The sequence below is a fragment of the Corvus hawaiiensis genome, chromosome 21, assembly GCF_020740725.1.
Source record: "Corvus hawaiiensis isolate bCorHaw1 chromosome 21, bCorHaw1.pri.cur, whole genome shotgun sequence".
In the NCBI taxonomy this organism is placed as follows: Eukaryota; Metazoa; Chordata; class Aves; order Passeriformes; family Corvidae; genus Corvus; species Corvus hawaiiensis.
In genome coordinates, this window is record NC_063233.1 from 10,405,125 (window position 1) to 10,423,167 (window position 18,043).

The following is an 18,043-nucleotide window of genomic DNA, read 5'->3' on the forward strand; positions in this document are numbered from 1 at the left end:
TGGGGCACGGGCAGGGCCAGGAGGGTGCACGGCCTTGAGGCTGCAGGGAAAGGGCTGGAAGCAGCTCCCAGGATGGGGTGGAGGAGAGATGCAGCTGAGCAGGCACTCAGGGAAGGGGATAACTCAGCAGGAACGCAGAGCTCAGACCTCAGCATTAAGCAAGCTCAGGATGCTGAACTGGCAGCAGAGACAGAGGCATCGAGGCTTCCTCCTGTGCCTGTCCCTGCTGGCCTTGGCCACTGGAGACAGGGGGAACAGGTCTGTCCAGGCAGCTCCTCCTGCAGCAAGTGCTGCTGAGTAATGCCGGGGTGGAGAGACTCCCATGCAACACTTCCCTTCCTCTGGCCCTGCCACAAACAGCAGCCACTGCCACGGCTCCAGCAATGCCCCTGGGTGCTACCCATGCCACACAGGGACCGCCGGGGCTGGGGCGTGTGGGGCAGATCAGTGCCACACCAAAGCCAACCAGCAGCACCCCCAAGAGACCTCTGGCCCTGCTCTGGTGGGGTGTGGGCACAGGGAGCCAAACCCCCCAGGAGATGGGGTCCCCCCACTGCCACGGCCCTGCTGCTGTCAGGGAGGGGCTGGTTGGGTAAATCCACCCCACCCTGGCTGGGGCAATCCCAGCCCAAGAAAGACGCCAGAGGCAGATCCCTTTGCTGGCTCCTTTATTCAGGCAGTCTGTGGGGCAGGGGAGGAAGGAGCCAGATCATGACCAGGTTTCAGACTGGAAGCGCTGGGACCGTTCCAGGGCTGTTAAATACTCCTGTGCTTCCGAGGGGGACAGGCCACCCTCCAGCTGCAACACCGACCGCAGGGCCTCGGCCACCGCCGCTGGCATCTCCTTGGCATTCCTGGGGCAGAGAGCAGGGCACAACAGAGAGTGAGCAGGAAAACGGGGCAGAGCAGCAGCCCCAGTGCTCTGGGATCAGGAATCTGCAGTGCCTGTGGTCGAGCCCACCACAGGCAGTGGGAACCTGCCCCATCCTGCCTGGCACAGGGTAAATGACAGGCTGGAGAGGGAGCTCCCGCTGCTCCCTCGAGAGCAGGGCTGTTATCCACGGGGCTCCTTGGCGTGGGCATTCGCAGGCAAGGACATGGCCATGGGAGCCAGAGCCCAGCTCAGGAGCCCAAACCCCAGCCCCACACAGCTCCATTTGCCAGCATCCTCATTAGACAGACACGGGCAATGTGCACAGGCTGGAATTTACTGGCAGGAGGGCAGGAACCTTTCCTTTCATCTCGGGAATCACTCAATGTCAAACATGTCTGATCCTCAGCTGGGCAGGAGCAGCCGCTCCCGTCCTGCTGCTGCCTGCTCTCAGGAAAGCCAGAATGATTGGTTTGATGGTGACATTTGGAACCAAAGCCAGTTCAAACCCCAAAATCAGAGAAATGCTGGAGAAAACACCCGAGCCCCGGTGTAGAAAATACCCAGATAGAACTCAGCGCTTTCAAGCACAATTATTTCTTAGGGGAAATCAGAAATTCAGACTTTTTTTTTTCCTGGAGTTTCATTTGATGAACTGCCTGTGCAACAAAAAAAACATCTAATAAAAAATTTCCCAGGCTGCTCCAATTGGCACGAGCATCTGGCAACGTCCTTGCTGTTTCCCAAGAACAAGGCAGAATTCTGACTTGCATTTGGAGCTGATTAACATCCCAAAATACCCAGAAAGGAGGTCTTCTTTTTTTGGAAGAATCGCATTGTTTCTGAGTCAGGCACTGATACGCAAGTACAAGATAATGGAGCTGGGCTTTGTGATGGAAAACATGTCAAATAGCTATTTTTTTTCCAAAAAAGAGACATTTTCAACCTTTTTGCCTCTGAGACAAGCTAGGAACAGTCACAGAGCAGATCCCACCCTGGCTCCCTGGAGCCTGCCTGGCCCGGGAAGGGGAGGCAGACACCAGTGTCCCATGGCCCAGGGCTGCTGCTCAGGGTTACCCAACTCAGGACTCAATTCCGCAGCTTTCTCCCAGTCTGGCTGAAACTCTGAATTTGGGGGGCAAACAGGACCCTTTTCAGGCTCACCCACCTGCACTTTCCTGCCTGGCACCCCACTGACAGTTCAGTCTGTGGGCCAGGGAGGGGCACGGTGATCCTGGGAGTCTTTCCACAGGCTTTGGGCTGTTCAGGAAAGGAGAGACAGTGTCCTCTGCAATCAGGACAGTGTCACTTGTACGGGGGGGACGGGGCTCTTGGATCCCACCTGCCTGATGGGGGCTCAGGGACCCCCCACACCAGGGACAAAGCCCCCAACAGGAGGAGTCTCAGAGCAACCCTGATGTCCAAAATACCATCCTCATGGCCACACAAAATCCACCACGGGGACACCTGTGCAAGCCCTGCTCTTTCCAAGACACTGATCCTCTTTGGGGATTTCCATCAGCACCAAAAAGTAGGAAAAAGAATGGAAGAAGGAGAGAATAAAGCCATGACCCAACAGCTCAATAGTCTCAGCTTTTGGGCTGTGGATGGAGGCACAACCCCAAGTGCTCCATCCCCCGATGCAAGGGGAGGAATGCCCAGTCCGGGGTGAGGCTCCAGGAAGCCCCGCGCTGCAGCAGTGAAGGACGGAGTGGGGTGGCCTGGCCTCCACTTCCCGGGAAGTGGAGTAAACACGAATCTCCTTCTCCCAGGAATGCAGCAATGCCAGTCTCGCCCTGCCTGGCACCAGGGCAGTTCCTGCTCTCCTGAAGGACAGGCAGGAAAGAACCTCCTGCAATTGCTGCTCGTGTCGACAGCCAGGCCCAGGCCCGCACTCCCCAGGTCACGGGGTGCACGACTAATGCCACGGCCGGGCTCTGGCCAGCTCCAGGAGCCCAGGGCATTTCCCAAGCCTCGCCCTGCGCAGTGGGGAGCAGCCTCTCCCTGCAGTGCAGGCAGGTCAAGGGCTCTGCCCAGGACACGGGCACAGAGCTCAGAGCAGAGCTGCCAATGCTCTGACCCCAAAGGCCAGGCCCCACCTCTGACCAGCAGCTCCAGATGTGCAACCAGCCCCAGACAAGCACCCAGAGAGGGACTGTGCTGTCAGAGGGGACTGGCTGTGGTGCAACAGGGCTTGTCCCCGCCCTGGGAGGCAGCTTTGGGTGCAAAGAGCCAGACAGAATGTGCCAAGGCTCCCAAAGCTGCTGCTGAGCCCCAGCACCAGTAGGGATCCTGCCCACACGAGTGGCCATAGGCACCACAGAAGCCTTTTCTCCAGTTTCATCGAGCAGTGTTGGAGGACAGGGCCGTGCAGGGGCCAGGGCCGTCCTCTGTGTGGATGTGCTGTGGGTCAGAGGCCGGGCGGGGGGAGGATTGGGCAGGTGGCATTGGCTGGAGAAGCTTTATCAGTTCCAGCTGTGCCCCTCCTAATGGGAGCACGGGGTAGGTGACAAATGTCCCACTCAGCCCAGGGCTCCTGGAGCAGGACATACAGAGAGGAGGAATGAGCTGCCCCGCTGCAACAGGGGGCTGATTCGAGGAAATGCCTCCAGGCAGGTGGAGAAGCAGAAACGTGCAGCCCTGCTTCCCCAAGCCCTGCACAGAGACCTCTCACTCACCCAGCCAGGTAGACATGAGCATTCCCACTGCTCAGCAGCTCCCACACCAGCCTCCCGTTCTCCTGGATGCGGTGCTGGACGTAAACCTTCTCCTCCTGCAGGGAAACACGGCCCTGAGCCCACCAGCTCTGGAGCAGCCCCAGCCCCTGCTCTCAGACTGTTTTCAAAGGCTGTTTGCAGGAGCTCAGGGCAGCACAGCCCCCTGGAACAGGAGGCAATGACCCCACAGGGAAGGGGAGCCCCACACCTTGTGAGGGTTTCCCTCCTGCCCTCTCTTCTCCCAGCACGGGCAGAGGAGGCTCTGTGGCCCCTCTGTGCCAAGTTTGCTGAAGGAGACCCTTCCCCACACGCCTCACTGCTGGAGACCTGGAACAGCTTGGAGGGGCAGAAAGCTGGGAGGGACAGCCTCAGTCCCTGCCCCTCCACTGTGCTTAGGGACTGGATGAGGACTGGCTTACTGCAGAGTCAAGGAGAGTTCCCAAAGGGTTAATCCACAAGACTTCAAGCATCCAAGCAACTGCCTACAGCCCTGGCTCCTGCCCAAGAGAACACCATTGCCAACGTGCCTGAACTCACTGCTGGCCCAGAGGGCTCCCGTGACAAAGGTGACACTGTGAGGAAGGCCAGGCCCTGTGCTGGGCGTCCCCCCACGCCGGATTCTGCAGTGGTGAGCGGAGCCATGGGCACAGCCTCCTCCCCACGCCCCCCTCTCCAAAGGCAGGACAGCTCTCGCTGTGCCTCAGGTCCTGCAGGCTGGAGATGGGTGTGGGAACAGCCCTGAGCAGCTCCAGCCCCGGCTGTCACAGGAGCTGGTCACTGTGGGTCCCACAGCTCCCCTGGCTGGTGGCCCAGGAGTGCCAGCTCAGCCTGGGTACAGCTCCGACCGGGCAGTGCCCCACCAGCACCAGCACCAGCACAGCCAGCCTCAGCTTCATTAGCGGTAACGAGCTTGGTGCTGCCAGAGGCCCTGCCAGCCAGGCTGGGATCATCTAAGCACCTGCAACCACCTAGAAACCAGAGCAGCCCAGTGACAAACTGGGGTCACGATGTCTCAGGGCATCCACGTTCAGCTGGGACCAGTCTGCACTGCAGGTGGCTGTGATGGGACAGGGCTCACTGCAGGGGGACTTCAGAGAGAAGAACAAAACCTCCAACAGCCATGGAGCACCCCAGCCCCTTCCTGGCTCTCTGACAACAAACTTTTTGATGACTTAAGGGCCGTGGTATCCCCTGAAGCCAAAGGCACCAGAGCCCAATGCAGCTCATCCCAGCTGGCTGTGCTCCCACTCTGCCTTGGGGGCAGAGGGCTCTGGTGACAAATGGCTTTGGCCTGTGGAGCAGGAGAGAGGGGACACTGCAATGGAAGTCCCGTCCCCCCAGAGTCAGCTAGAGCAGAAAGTGGCTCTGGCTGCTCTCCAGATTCAGGGAGCAGCAGGTCCCCTGTCTCTGGTCATTTGACAACCCTCTGCAGTGCTGCTCCTGCTCATCACAGACTTGGAAGGCCTTCACAGAGCATCCAGGTCACGCCTTACAAGTGTGGATAAAAGATCCTGAATTCATGTCAACACATGCACACAGCCAGGAGAAAGGGCTGGGGCTGGTGCAGCTGAGCTACCGAGAGATCCCCGTTCCCTTTTTATCACATCTCTGTTCCAAAGCCAGGCTGAGCTTTCAGTGCCATCAAGGGACAGAGCAAGGCAGTGAAACAGATCCCCAGCTCAGAGAGCCTCTCTGGCAGCACAAAAAGCCCTGCAGCCCCAAGGGGGGATGAGAGCTGCCCACCAGAGACACTGCCTGAGAAAGCAGGGAGCAAACTGAGGGGCTGAGTTGTGGGGTGCTCATACCCATGGGGAGCTTTCCTCTGCATATATGGGGCTCAGAGTAAGCTGGCACAGAGGCCAAGCTCCTCAGCTTCAGCCAGTGCTCAGAGGGGCACTGTGGAGAGGGTGGCATTTAACCAGAAGTTATTGCTTGGTGACCCTCTGAGAGGTTTGGGGGCCTCTTATCACTCACATGGCCCAGCCAAACAAAGCTGGTTAATGCCTTATCTACTCTGCTGCTCTCCAGCCTTGTCCCAGCAACCTTTCCAGCTCAACTTAGCCAGACACAGCCCTGCAGGACAGGAGGGGATCGCAGCCAGCACTGAGGTGTGTGGGGGGGTAAGGTGCCCACTGTGCAGATCCCTCACGGGTCATGCCAACAGGTACAGGGGACAGACACACTGGCAGAGTCACATCAGTGCTGCCTGAGATGCTTCTGTACCCACCCTCCTCTTCTGGGCACCAACCTGGTCCCTGGAGAAGGCCGTGAAGAGTGTCAGGAAGCCCTTTGTCACCAGCTCTTCCCACTCCACCTGGCAGTAGAAGTCCTTGGATTTGTATCGGCAGCCGAAGAAGAGGAAGTTCCCTGCAGGAGCAGAGCACCAGGGCTGTGCTGGGAGCACCCAGTGCTGGGCTTTGCTGGTGCCACCTGGCTGACAGCCCGGCCTGAGGAGCCACGAGCCATGTGAGCACAAAGTCAAGTGACCTGTGGCAGCCAGAAGCCCCTGTGTGCTGCAAAAACAGGAGAGCAGAAAGTGTCCCCCAGGGCTGCCTGTTCCCTGAGCCAAGGGAATGAGGATGGGACAAGGGTGGGGGCATGACTCCCTGTGCAGCAGCAGCTGAGCTCAGCTCATGTTCACTCTCAGAGAGCCAAGGAAGAGCCTCTGCAGAGCCCCACCCGATGCAAGGAGCTGCCCTGAATAACCACATAGGCTGCACACAGCAGGCTCTGGGCCTCACCTACCCCAGAGCCCAGCTTGCTGCTGCTCAAACACAGCAAAGCCTGACCTGGTGGAACCCTCACGAGCCCCCAGCCCAACCTTCCATCTGCTGACACAGAGCTGTCTGTGCAAGGGGCACCCCCAGCACCCCCCAGCACCGTCCCTCACCTCTCCGTCCCTGTGCCACCCGCTCCTGGATCGCTGCTCGGAAAGGGGCCACCCCTGTGCCAGGGCCAATCATGATCACAGGGGTGGCAGGGTCAGCCGGGAACTTCATTCCTCCTTTCTTCACCCAAAGAGGCACCCGGACATCACCTGCGAAACAAAGAGAGTGACAAGCATCACCCCACCACCAGTGCGCTGTGCCTGCCTGCAGAGGGTGAGCAGGCAGCCAGCTCTTTCGGGGTGCTCCAAAGACACACACAGACCTGGCTCATCACCCCCAGCACCAAGGGCACACTGTGTGTGAAAAGCACTTCAGCTCTTTCAGCACTGCCTCTCCTGCGAGTTCAGCCCATCCTGCCAGGCCAGTGTGCTCCCCATGGAGCTGCTGCTCCAGACAGGCAGCTCCTGCACAGGGTCAGCACCCACACAGCTCCATCACAGGCCCGAGGGATGAGCACTGAGTGCTGTGGGATTCTCACAGTGTCCAAGCACTCACCTTGCTCCGGGTTGAGAGAAGCCAGCCAGGTGGAGCAGAGCCCCCGGCGGGGTTTGCTGAGCCGTGTCTTGTACCGCACCACGGCCACGAGGATCTGCATCCGCTCAGGATGGGCCTGTGCCACACAGAGCCATGAGCACAACCCAGCACAGCTGCCCAGGGAGAGCCCAGCACCTCCTCCAGGGACACAGCCTGTGCCCAGCTCCTGCCAGGGTGCCTGCAACACTCATCCTAGTCTGACACAGCCTCTTACAACGGAGCACACCCCTGCTCAAAACCTTTCCAATGGGGAAGGGGCTTTTCCCGGGGAACCACTACTACAGGAATGCTCTACACAGCTGGCAACAGCGATTGTGACTGTCCAGCCCAGGAGGCTCCCGTGGAGGACAAATCCAGCCGCGCACGGGCTGAGTCTGCAGGCACCCGGGCTGGTCCCACCGCCACCTCCCGGCAGGAGCAGGGAGCAGCACCCCCCTTCCCCAGCTCCCGGGACCGCATCCCACTGCTCCCAGGGAACTCCGAGGTGTGCTGGGACAGTCCTGGCACTCGCAGGGCTGCAGGAGAGCAAGTGTCCTAATCTGTAGGCTGGCACAGCCCTGAAGTTTGCATCCAGCACATCAGGCTGCTGCAGGCTCAGCGCAGAGCAGGGATTTGGGTGGGCTGTGGAGGCTCCAGGGGAGCACAGCACCAAGAGTCAGCCCAGACCCTCTGTTCAGAGTCTGAAATGAGGCCAGAAGGGCTGAGCTCTTACCAGCATGGAGGAGGCGATGGAGAAGGCGCGGGGTCTGATGCGAGGGATGAGGTCCAGCAGGTAATCGGCTGGAATGGCACACGTGGTGTGAGGGAAATCCCACATGGCCTGCAAATCAAAAGGGTGAGGCCTGGTGCAGCCCAGCAGGCAGCCTGCCTGCCCTCAGGGCGCCAGACGCTGTCCCACACAGCTGTGCCACACTGCCCTCGGCCAAAGGCACCGCACTGGGCACCTCTGAGCACCAACCACCCTGTCCCATTGCCCTCTGCCCCCCAGAGCAGCACAGAGCCCAGCACAGAGCCCAGCACAGAGCCCAGAAGGATCCAGAGCCAGCCTTAACTGCCAGTGGAAATCCATGGACACTTCAGAAAGTGGGTGAAATAGATTAAACTCCTCAGCCAAGAAATGATGGCTGATCATGTCCTGGGTGCTCGCAGCCCTGGCACAGCCCCCGAGGGGCAGGCCTGCCCTGCTCCCAGCCTCACCTCCAGCGTGGTCCTGTGGGGCCGGTTGCAGTAGCTGAACAGCTCCTCCTGGCCCTGTGCTGAGCTGAACTCCTGCAGCTTCTCCCGCTCCAGCTCATTCGTGGAGAAGGAGGCCAGGAGCTCGAAGAAGGAGCGCCGTGGCACGCAGGAGATGTCCAGGTAGTGCGTGACCAGGTACTGGATGGTGCAGGGCTGTGGCAGGAGGGGAGGGAGGGGTGTGCCTGCAGGGCAAGACAGCGGGGACAGTCAGGGCCAGCACTTGCCCGCCTGCTGTCCCCAGAGCCTGCAGCACCACACGCTGCACCCACGTGCTGCTGGAGCCAGCTCCACCCATCCCTGCTCCCACCATGGGCCTCCACTCCCTCCTGCTCTCCCCAGTTTGCTTTTCAAGCCTCCAAGCTTGCAACAGGGGAAGTCAGTGGTGCTCGACCGTCCCCCACTTTTGGCAGGTGCTTTGGGATAATGCCTTACCCACCCTGCCTGCACGCAATGCAGCAGAAATAACCAGCAGTGTCACATGGCAGGCCTGTCCCTGTCTCCCACGGCTCTCCCAAGGGCAAGAAGAGCAGCCTGAATTTCTCTCAGGTTTGTCTGCCAGGTGAAAATCCCAGCATGGACACACACAGGGAAATTGGGGGCAGAATGAGTGCTCAGGGGCCAGGGGAAGAACTCCCCTGTTCCACACAGGCACCAAGAGCGCTGGGGGGCCTCCCTGGTTGCTTGTGCTGGTTTGCAGCTGCAGAAGCCCCTCAGGAGGTCCCTGGGGCACAGACAGAGTGGGGAACCCATGCAAGGAAGCACAGAATTCCCAGCTTGGGCCTGAGGAGGCTGCAGGATCGTCCCCACTCTGTGCTGGGGCTGCCAAGACACAAGGCCCAGGTGAGGCCTGGCACTGCTGGATTCCTCCCAGTCCCACCGGATCCTGCACAGGATCCACACACACAGCAGTGGAGGGAAGGACAGTCTCTGTACTGCCAGACAGGCAGGTGTCCTGTATCCATCCAACACTCCCAACCAGGTCTGCAGCAAAGGAAGAGCAGAGCTCCAGGCTGGGCCAGAGTTCAGGGGATGCCCTGTCTCAGCAGGAAGGGGAAGGAGCAGCAGGCAGGACCTACCAGGCTCCGTGGGCTCCAGCACAAAGTGTCTGTGTGGCTCCAGGCGCAGGAGCTGGCAGAACTGCTGCACGTCCTCGGGGCAGTTCTGGGGCTGGATCATCACCACGTCCCCCGCACTGAACCTGTAGGTGCAGTGGGAGCTGCCAAGCACAGCCACGGGGCACAGCCACAGGCACAGCCACAGGCACAGCACAGCCATCCCAACCTGCACCCACACCAGGGGAGGCAAATGCCCAGTGCCACCCACTGCTCTGACAGGCAAAGGGAGCTGGTCCCTGGGCAGGACCCCACTCCATACGCCCCCGACTCCATGGATGGGGACTCGCAGCAGGGACCATGACCACAAGGCTGCAGCCTCAGGGATCAGTGAGGAAGGGCAGCAGAGGAAGAGGGCAGGCTCCAGGACACCTGGTCCCACACAACAGAGCTTGGGGCAGTCAGGAGAATGCTCACGTGATCCCTGAGCCCGCGATGTCGAACTCGATGAGCCGGACATCCTGGAAGTGGGACTGTGCCGTGACCCTCTGGTTGGACACCATGCGGGCAGCGAAGGGGTGGAGCTCGCAGGGAGCAGCCCGGGGGACTGTGGGCTGGAGCAGGTCACTGTCGGGGTGTGGGGAGTCCTCAGGCAGGTAGTGCAGGGTGTATGTGGGGGGCAGGCTGTGGGGAGGAGAGCAGTGCAGCGGGGTTACCTCCATGCCACAGCTCCTCGCTGCTGCAAGACGAGAGGCAGGGAGAGGCCTGGAGAGGCCTGGAGTGTCCCACTGTATCCACCAGCCATCATCCCAGGCCCCTGGAGCCTGTCCCTGTGTAGGGGAATGCAATGGAGACTGCCAGGAGGAGATCCCAAAGGCTCCAAAGCGGGCAGAGGGAGGCTGGCTGGGCACACGTGCTCTGCCAGGGGCAGAGGCACATCAGGACAGCAAGATGGGCAGAACCTGGCTGGGGCAGCTGTCACACCCCAAAGGGTGTGACACCCATTCAGAGAGAGATGGGCCACCGGTGGCCAAAGCACAGGGGACACTGGAGACACCAGATGCTGTGTGGGGAGGGTTCCTGCTCCAAGCAGAGCATGTCTCCACTCTGGAGCACAGCCAAGGGAACAGAACATTTCAGCCCAGCCAGCCCCAGCAGGCCCTTCCCACCCTCTGCACTCACCGCACGTCGAGGCCGATGATCTCAAGGCCAGGAGGGAGAGGATACAAGGCAAGGATCTTGTCCCATAAGGCCACAAGCCAGGGATCAACCACTGCATCTGGCCTGCAGTATAGAGTCTAGAGTATAGAATATAGAGCATATAGAGTATAAAGCACATAGAGTATATGGAACATATATAGGCTCTTACCCCAGGTCATGCTGGTCGTCTCCCAAGGCCACTGGCAGTAGCGGGTTGCCCCCGAGCTGTAGCAGCCGTTTGTGCAGCTTCTTTGCAACAAAATTAAACCTGAGCAGAGAACAGCACAGGGCAGGGCTGCTCCAGCAGCACAGCAGGCACTGCCACAGCACCAGCACGCACTGCCAGGGCCACCAGAGCAGCACACAGGCAGAGCCAGCACCATGACCCGTCCCGTGCCCTGCCCAGCCTGTACCAGTTCACAGAACCAGCTGGCTGCCAGTTGCTGGCCCTCACGGGCTGTGCCCAGCCCCCAGGTGGGACAAGGGGAGGTCTAGCTTCCCTTCAGGGCAGCCTGTGCCCTGGGCCATAGAACCGTTCCTTCCCTCCAGCCCCTCACTGCCCCACAGAGCTCAGGCACACCCGTCCCTCCCACTACAGCTCTTTGAGGCACACAGGAACAACCTTCTGGGGGAGACCTGGGACCAACAGGGCTGGCTGCCACCTCTGCTTGATGTCTCCTGTTGCCCTGGCCCAAGGCTGTGGTAAAAGACTGACACATGATGTCTGACCCACTGCAGCAAAGCATCCTTGGCGAGGAAAGAAAAGGGCAGAAGCCAAATTCTTGGGCATTAGGAAGGACACGGGCTGGTAGGGCAAGGATTTTTAAGGCTGGTGGGAATTACATTTTGTCTGAGCTGCTGCTCCAGAGTCACGCTCTGTCTCCCCTTACCCCCTCTGTTCTCCAGCCACCCTGGTCTCTACTGCAGTCACAGCTGTGAGGAGCAGCTGCCCAGGAGCTGCAGAGCTGCTTACTTGGGGTAGGAGGAGTCACCAAGGCCCAGCACGGCGTAGTCCAGCTGGCACAGGGAGCTGGCCGGGAGGTTCTTCCGGAACAGGAACCGCCAGAACATCTACAAGGGACACAGGCAGCGAGTCCTGCTGCTGCCACGGCACCTCCCTGCCTGCCTGTCCCTGCATCCCTGCTCAGCCACCCACGGGGGCCCTCCTGAATCCCAGCAGGGCGAGGAGCACAGCTTTCTGCAGAGGTGCCCCCTGCAAGTCACCTCACCAGCCCCCTGGCCGTGTCCCCTGCGATGTGACTGGTGCTGCTGCAAAGCTCCCCCAGCAAAAATAACCCCTGCTCCAGCTGCTTCAGGAGAGAAAACTCCGGAGCAGGAATGTAAAAGCAACAGGACAGGAGCATGTCCTACCTTCATGTTGTCAGGTGGGTCTCCCTGGCCCGTGGTTGCACACACAAACACCACCAAAGGCTCATGGATGAGGTTGGCCTGTGGGTACAAACACGGCACACTGAGGTCAGCAGCCTCCAAACTGCTCTGGAGCCAGGCTGGCAGAGCTGGGGGTGTTCAGCCTGAAGAAGGCTCCAGGGAGATCTCAGAGCCCCTTCCAGTGCCTAAAGGGACTCCAGGAGAGCTGGGGAAGGGTTCTGGAAAAGGGCCTGGAGCGACAGGACAAGGGGGAATGTCCACAAGCTGCAGGAGGGCAGGTTTAGATCAGATATTATGAATAAATCCTTCTCTGTGAGGGTGGGGAGGCCTGGGCACAGGGTGCCCAGAGAAATTGCGGGTGCCCCATCCCTGGAGGTGTCCAAGGTCAAGTTGGACAGGGCTTGGAGCAACCTGCACCAAGCCTGTGTGAGTCCAACAGTGTTTGGACAACGCTCTCAGGGACAGGGTGGGATTGTTGGGGTGACTCGACGATCCTGGTGGGCTGCTTCCAGCTCAGCTTGTTCTGTGATTCCATGGTTCTGTGGGAGGTGTCCCTGCCCACAGGGCTGGTGGAGATGGAGCAGGAGCAGCAGTGCCCAGAGCACCCCGTGTCCTACTCACCACGTCACATCTGTCCAGGGCCTCCACCCGGCACCGCAAGTGCCGGCGCTTGGCTTCTCTCCCAATCCTCTCTGCCGTGTCCTGAGCTGTCCCAGTCTGGCTGCCAAAAAGCACCAGGAGTCTCCGTTCTGCCATCTGCGAGAGACAAGAGCAGGGAAGTCACCAGAGGGAAGAGAGAGGAGGGGAGGCAGAGCTGGGCCTGCCCTGGGCTGAGCAGCACTGACCCCGCACAGGGGCTGGGGGCCCAGGGGACACCTGTGGGGCTGACACAGCACACAGCCAGCACAGGGATGGAGGAGAGCTGGGATTCCTGGGATACAAGGCTCCCAGGCTCTCTTTCCACACCGGTGCAGCACTGAGGGAGTGATCCCCCGTCCAAGCCAATAGGATAAGCTCACACAAAGGTGTGACCAGACACACGGAGCTCTCAGCCAGGCTCCGACAGAGCAAGGCCGGCCTGGAGGGAATCCCAGCCAGGGAGATGTCTGAGCTGCAGACAGCTGATGTCACCATGGGCCCGTAGAGAAATAATAAATTAAATAATAATAATAAATAAAATCACAGAATCACAGACCGGTTTGGGTTGGAAAGGACCTTAGAGCCCATCTCGTTCCAACGCCCCTGCCATGGGCAGGGACACCTCCCACTGTCCCAGGCTGCTCCAAGCCCCAATGTCCAGCCTGGCCTTGGGCACTGCCAGGGATCCAGGGGCAGCCCCAGCTGCTCTGGGCACCCTGTGCCAGGGCCTGCCCACCCTCCCAGGGAACAATTCCTTCCCAATATCCCATCCAGCCCTGCCCTCTGGCAGTGGGAAGCCATTCCCTGTGTCCTGTCCCTCCAGCCCTTGTCCCCAGTCCCTCGGCAGCTCTCCTGGAGCCCCTTTAGGCCCTGCAGGGGCTCCGCGGGCATTCTCCTCTCCAGGCGAACACCCCCAGCGCTGGGGCCAGGCCCGGCCCCGGCCGCTCCGCGGGACTCACCATGGACCGGCCCCATCCCGCCGCTGACGTCACCACTGCGCGACAGCTCTGGCTGACGTCATCACCCCGACTGAGGCGCCGGGACTCCCCGGGCACCGTCCCCCCCGCCTGATGACGTCATCCGATCACCGCCTCTCCCCGTGACGCCATCGCCCCGCGCCGCCGGGCCGGGCCGGGCCGGGCCGGGGCCGGTGCCGGGTTAGGGGCCGGTGCCGAGGCCGGGGCTGGTGCCGGTGGCCGTGCCGGGCCCGGGCCGGTGCCGGGTCAGGGGCCGGGGCCGAGCCGGTGCCGAGGCCGGGGCTGGTGCCGGTGGCGGTGCCGGGCCCGAGCCGGTGCCGTAGCCCCGGACGATGCTGTTCTCCCTGCGCGAGCTCGTGCAGTGGCTCGGCTTCGCCACCTTCGAGATCTTCCTGCACGGGCTGGCCCTGCTCGCCTTCTCCGTGCTGCTCGTGCTCAAGGTGGACGGCGCGGCCGCCGGGCTCTCCTGGTGGATCGTGTTCGTGCCCTTCTTCGCCGCCGACGGGCTCAGCACGTACTTCACCACCATCGTGTCCGTGCGGCTGTTCCAGGACGGCGAGAAGCGCCTGGCGGTGCTGCGGCTCTTCTGGATCCTCACCATCCTCAGCCTCAAGTTCGTGTTCGAGATGCTGCTGTGCCAGAAGCTGGTGGAGCACACGCGGGAGCTCTGGTACGGGCTCATCATGTCGCCCGTCTTCATCCTGCTGCAGCTGCTCATGATCCGGGCCTGCCGCGTGAACTGAGCCCCGGCGGGACGTGCCCGGCGCTCCCGGGGCCGGTGCTGGGGCTGCTCCCGTCGCTGTCCCCGTGCGGAGGGCAGGGGACGGGCTGGGACAGGGGCCGTGCCCCAGCTCGCGGCCGTGTTGCAGAGCACCACGCTTCTCCAGAAGCTCCACATCCCTGTTCGTGCTCCCTCAGCTCCCGCCTTGTCCTGCCCTGCGAGCGCTGCTGGGCGTGACAGTTATTTTATTTTAGAATAAAAATGCGTTGAAGGGTTGGGTTTATTTATAAAATTCTTCTTGCCTAGAAAGCAGTTGTACCTAAAGCTGCTGCCTGGAGAGCGGGAATTGCCCGGAGGGTGGGCAGTTGCTGTAGATCTCCTGCTACGGCCCAGACTGCTGCCCTGGCCTGCTCAGCAGCTGGCTCGTGGATTTCCATCTGTCCCCTCACCTCCCTGAGCACTTCATCCCTTCAGCACTTCATCCCTTCAGGGCGCCGACAGGGCTCTGTAAGATCGTGTTGAGATCACTGATGTGTGTGTTTTTGAACAGGAATATGATTTTTCTTCTTTGTATGTCACTCCATTTCCTGAATATGGAAGTGGGGGTGTGGGAGAGCACGGCTGATGCTGCTTCTGAAGGGGGGTCTCACTGCCCTCAGAGCCCCCAGAGAACAGGAGGAATTTGGTATTCCCTGTGGAAGTGCAGACCAGTGTGTGAGGTGCCAATGTCACGGGGATGCACCGGGTGGGATTGTTGGGGTGTCTGTGCAGGACTTGGTGATCCTTGTGGGTCCCTCCCAGCTCAGGAGATTCTGTGATTCTGCCTCACAGGTGCTCTTCAGCTCCTGTTTCACACTGGGATGTGATCTCCCAGCGCTGGGTGATCTCCCAGGGCTGGGTGTCACCAGCCCCAGGTGCTCAGGTGAGTCTGGAGCCACTCACTGGCTCCCCTGGGCCGAGGACGTGTCAGCTGGGAGGTGGCAGCCGCCTGCTCCTTGTTACCTCAGCCCACAGCAGTGTGAGCCCAGCCCCTCTCGGTGTGGTTGTGCCACGCACCCCGGTCACCCTGAGGGCCCCGGCCACGGGAGTTCCATCACCTGCTCCTGTCCCAGGAGCTGTGCCAGCAGCAGCCGCAGGGTCACTGCTGTGGGGCCGGCTGGGGGCCGTGGGGTGGGAGCTGTGTGGGGTCAGTGTCTGCTACAGCGCTGAGCAACTGGAGCCACAGCAGCTGAGGGACAGGAGAGCAGCAGGACGAGCAGCAAAGCCTCTGAGTCAGGAGGGGACACTCACTGAGTGGCCCTGGGGACCGATGGTGCCTCTGGACGCTCCCACAGCTCCCAACCACCAGCTAATTAATAAAGTAAGGAAGGGGCTCATCAGACCCAAAGAAGATCAAACAGATGATCACATCCCTCAGCCTCGCCATGACGCTGCACAGGCACGGGGCCCTTTCCTGCTGCCCAGCCCAGTCCGTGAGTCCCACACTGACACCAGCCCTGTCCCTGGGTTGCGGTGTCCAAGACAGGGGAACATCCCCCGTGTGCCACATCCCCCGTGTGCCACATCCCCCCTGTGCCACATCCCCCCTGTGCCACCCGCCTCACCTGCAAGCGGCTTTGCCAGTGTTTTGCTGCTGCCTTGGAGACGAACCAGCGGTCAGCGTGTCCGTGCTCTGCTCTGAGGTAAGGCAGCTTCCCTGGGGTGTGTGGGGACACAGGGGTGACACAGTGTTGAGCAGTGGCATGGGTGTGCTGCCCTGGTGGGGGTTCTGGGGTGGGGGGATGGTCTGGCAGCCAGGACCACCCCGTGTCCCTTCCCAGGACTCATGCCTGGTGCAGAGGAGTGGCCTGCTGTGCCCAGGGCCACCAAGTCTTGGAACAAACCTTGCTGGGACATTTGCCCTGGCACCCAGCAGTGTGCAGTGCTGGCACACCAGCCTGTGGCCACACAGAATTCCTTCTGGGAGCATCCCCTTGGAGAAATCCTGCTGGAGCCTCCACCTGCTGACACCCATTCCCTGCCCAGTGTGAGCATCCACGTCTCTGGCATGGGGTGGAGATTCCCCAAGTCTCAGGCCAGCCCTCTTTCCCACGCTGGAATACACCTGGCAAAGATGGAAATCTCACCTCTGGGTTTATTTTTGCTGCTGTGGCTGGTGGGTTGGGTGTTGCTGCCAGCTGGGCCTTTCCCAAACCCAGCAGCAGGGGAGTGGCCCAGCTCCCAGACTGGAGGTCTGGCAGGTGATGCTGCTTCCCAGGGCTGGTGCTGCAGACCCCAGCCCCAAGCCCCTCTGCACCCCTGGGCTGGTGGGGAAGGAGCCTGTGCACAGCCCAGCCCAGGTGCCCAACCAGCATCCCTGTGACTGAGGGGCAGAACCAGCCCTGGCTGCCACCCTTCCCCGTGGGTCCCTGCAGGGACAGGAGCAGCCCTTGGAGAGCCATCTGAAATTGGGGTGGATGCACTGCGGGAGAGAAGGCAGTGCTGCCGTGTCCATACAGAGCTCAGCCTGCCTGGGGCAGCACGGATGGGCCCCATGCACCAGGAGGACACAGCTCCAGCGTGACCTGAGCCTCCAGAGGGGAAAGGGGGCTCCCAAAGGACTTCTGGGAATGGGGGGCCCAAGGGACCTCCATCCCTCCCTGCAACGTGACATGGGCAGCACCTGGGGACAAGGAAGCTTCAAATAGCCCAAACTCCACCAGTCCTGCTGGAATCAGAGTGGAAGGGAGGGCTGGAGCTGGTCCCTGCTGGGATAAGTCACAGCAAGACCCAGGGTACGTCTGGCAGAGGAACACGGGGCAGGAGCAAGTGGTGCAGCTCACCTGGACATGGGAGACGCTCAGAGCCACTGCCTGCACCTCCCACCCAGGACTGGGGTGACCTCATGGAGCAGAAATTGAGTTCTGGTAAATGAGGGACTCCCTTTTTTAAACCTGAGTCAGGGTGCTTTCCTTTCAGAAGGCACCAGGAAGGTGTTGGCAATGCAGGTGATGTCATTTCACAAACACCAGTCAGCCCAGTGCCTGGCAGGGATGGCTGGGCTGGAGCCCCACTGAGTCCCCACACCAGCCTGGCAACTCCCTTCTGGGTCTCAGAGTCATTGCAAGGGCCACAGGCAAATAAATACATGTCAAAAGCAGATCAAACAGGGGTGTGTGTGTACTCTAGCCACACTTCTCCACAGCAGATTTGTCTATCACAAGCCAGAAGGAGACATTTCGTCCCTTTCTCAGTTACGAGCAAATAGCACATTTCACTCTCACCAGAGCACAGCCCTGAAGCCAAACAGGGCTGGGGCTGATGGGCCCAAGGACATGAGGGGAGCCACGTGAGAGCAGCTGCTCCTGGGGTCAGGAACCCCATGGCCCTTCCAGGTCCTGGGATGCTCGGACACCACGTAACCATGAGACCCTGAATTTTAGCAGAGACACCCCTTTGGGTGGGATTGTGTGAAGAAAATTGAGGGCTGGATGTAGCACAGAGCCAGGGAGTTGCTGGGCAGGGTCAGGGGCAATGAGGGCTCCCCTGCGCAGCATTTCCCTCCCAGCATTGCCCCGTTTGACTCAGCTGAGATAAGGCAGCTGGAACTGTGTCCTTCCATGCAGTTCCTTGTGATTCACACCCAGAGCCCAGCCAGGGCAGCATCACCTGGCAGAGCTGCAGGGCTGCATGTGGGGCCAGCAAGGGGGAAGAGCCCCTCAACAAAACCTCTGGGACTATTTCTTTACCATGAAAAGGGACAGGAAAAATAAAGTGAGGAGTTGCTCATCCTGTGTTTGGACTTGGAGCTGGAGGTTTTGGTCAGCTCTGGGTGCACAC

General features: G+C 60.6%; 2 protein-coding genes across 11 annotated transcripts; one reads left to right on the forward strand and one right to left on the reverse strand.

Moving 5' to 3' along the window:
• Positions 1–651: 651 nt before the first annotated feature.
• Positions 652–13,586, reverse strand: NDOR1 (NADPH dependent diflavin oxidoreductase 1). Of its 10 annotated transcripts, none has more exons than XM_048325635.1 (15): positions 13,352–13,441; positions 12,509–12,643; positions 11,870–11,947; positions 11,472–11,569; positions 10,668–10,766; positions 10,481–10,582; positions 9,776–9,982; positions 9,323–9,444; positions 8,208–8,428; positions 7,723–7,830; positions 6,972–7,086; positions 6,479–6,625; positions 5,837–5,955; positions 3,550–3,644; positions 652–854 (listed from the first exon to the last, which is right to left on the reverse strand). In XM_048325635.1, exons 1-15 carry the CDS (start codon positions 13,415–13,417, stop codon positions 710–712), a joined length of 1,857 nt encoding a protein of 618 aa, XP_048181592.1. In that variant the 5' UTR covers positions 13,418–13,441; the 3' UTR covers positions 652–709. The 10 variants fall into 10 exon arrangements, with proteins under 10 accessions (XP_048181592.1, XP_048181588.1, XP_048181590.1 ...); XM_048325633.1 differs by lacking the exon at positions 652–854 and adding an exon at positions 1,453–2,159 and having other exon boundaries at positions 13,352–13,448; XM_048325631.1 differs by having other exon boundaries at positions 9,323–9,982; positions 10,481–10,596; positions 13,352–13,454.
• Positions 13,587–13,731: 145 nt separating this feature from the next.
• TMEM203 (transmembrane protein 203) lies at positions 13,732–14,499 on the forward strand. Its single transcript, XM_048325641.1, has one exon. The coding sequence runs from the start codon at positions 13,836–13,838 to the stop codon at positions 14,244–14,246; it is 411 nt and encodes a 136-aa protein (XP_048181598.1). The 5' UTR covers positions 13,732–13,835; the 3' UTR covers positions 14,247–14,499.
• Positions 14,500–18,043: the final 3,544 nt, after the last annotated feature.

Coding starts and splice junctions, on each gene's coding strand:
- NDOR1 (XM_048325630.1), bottom strand. CDS start 13,417: ATGCCCGCGGAGCCCCTGCAGGGCCTAAAGGGGCTCCAGGAGAGCTGC. Junction 11,570..11,869: donor ACCCACCTGACAACATGAAG/GTAGGACATGCT, acceptor TGTCCCTTGTAG/ATGTTCTGGCGGTTCCTGTT. Junction 7,831..8,207: donor CCCACAGGACCACGCTGGAG/GTGAGGCTGGGA, acceptor TTTGATTTGCAG/GCCATGTGGGATTTCCCTCA.
- TMEM203 (XM_048325641.1), top strand. CDS start 13,836: ATGCTGTTCTCCCTGCGCGAGCTCGTGCAGTGGCTCGGCTTCGCCACC.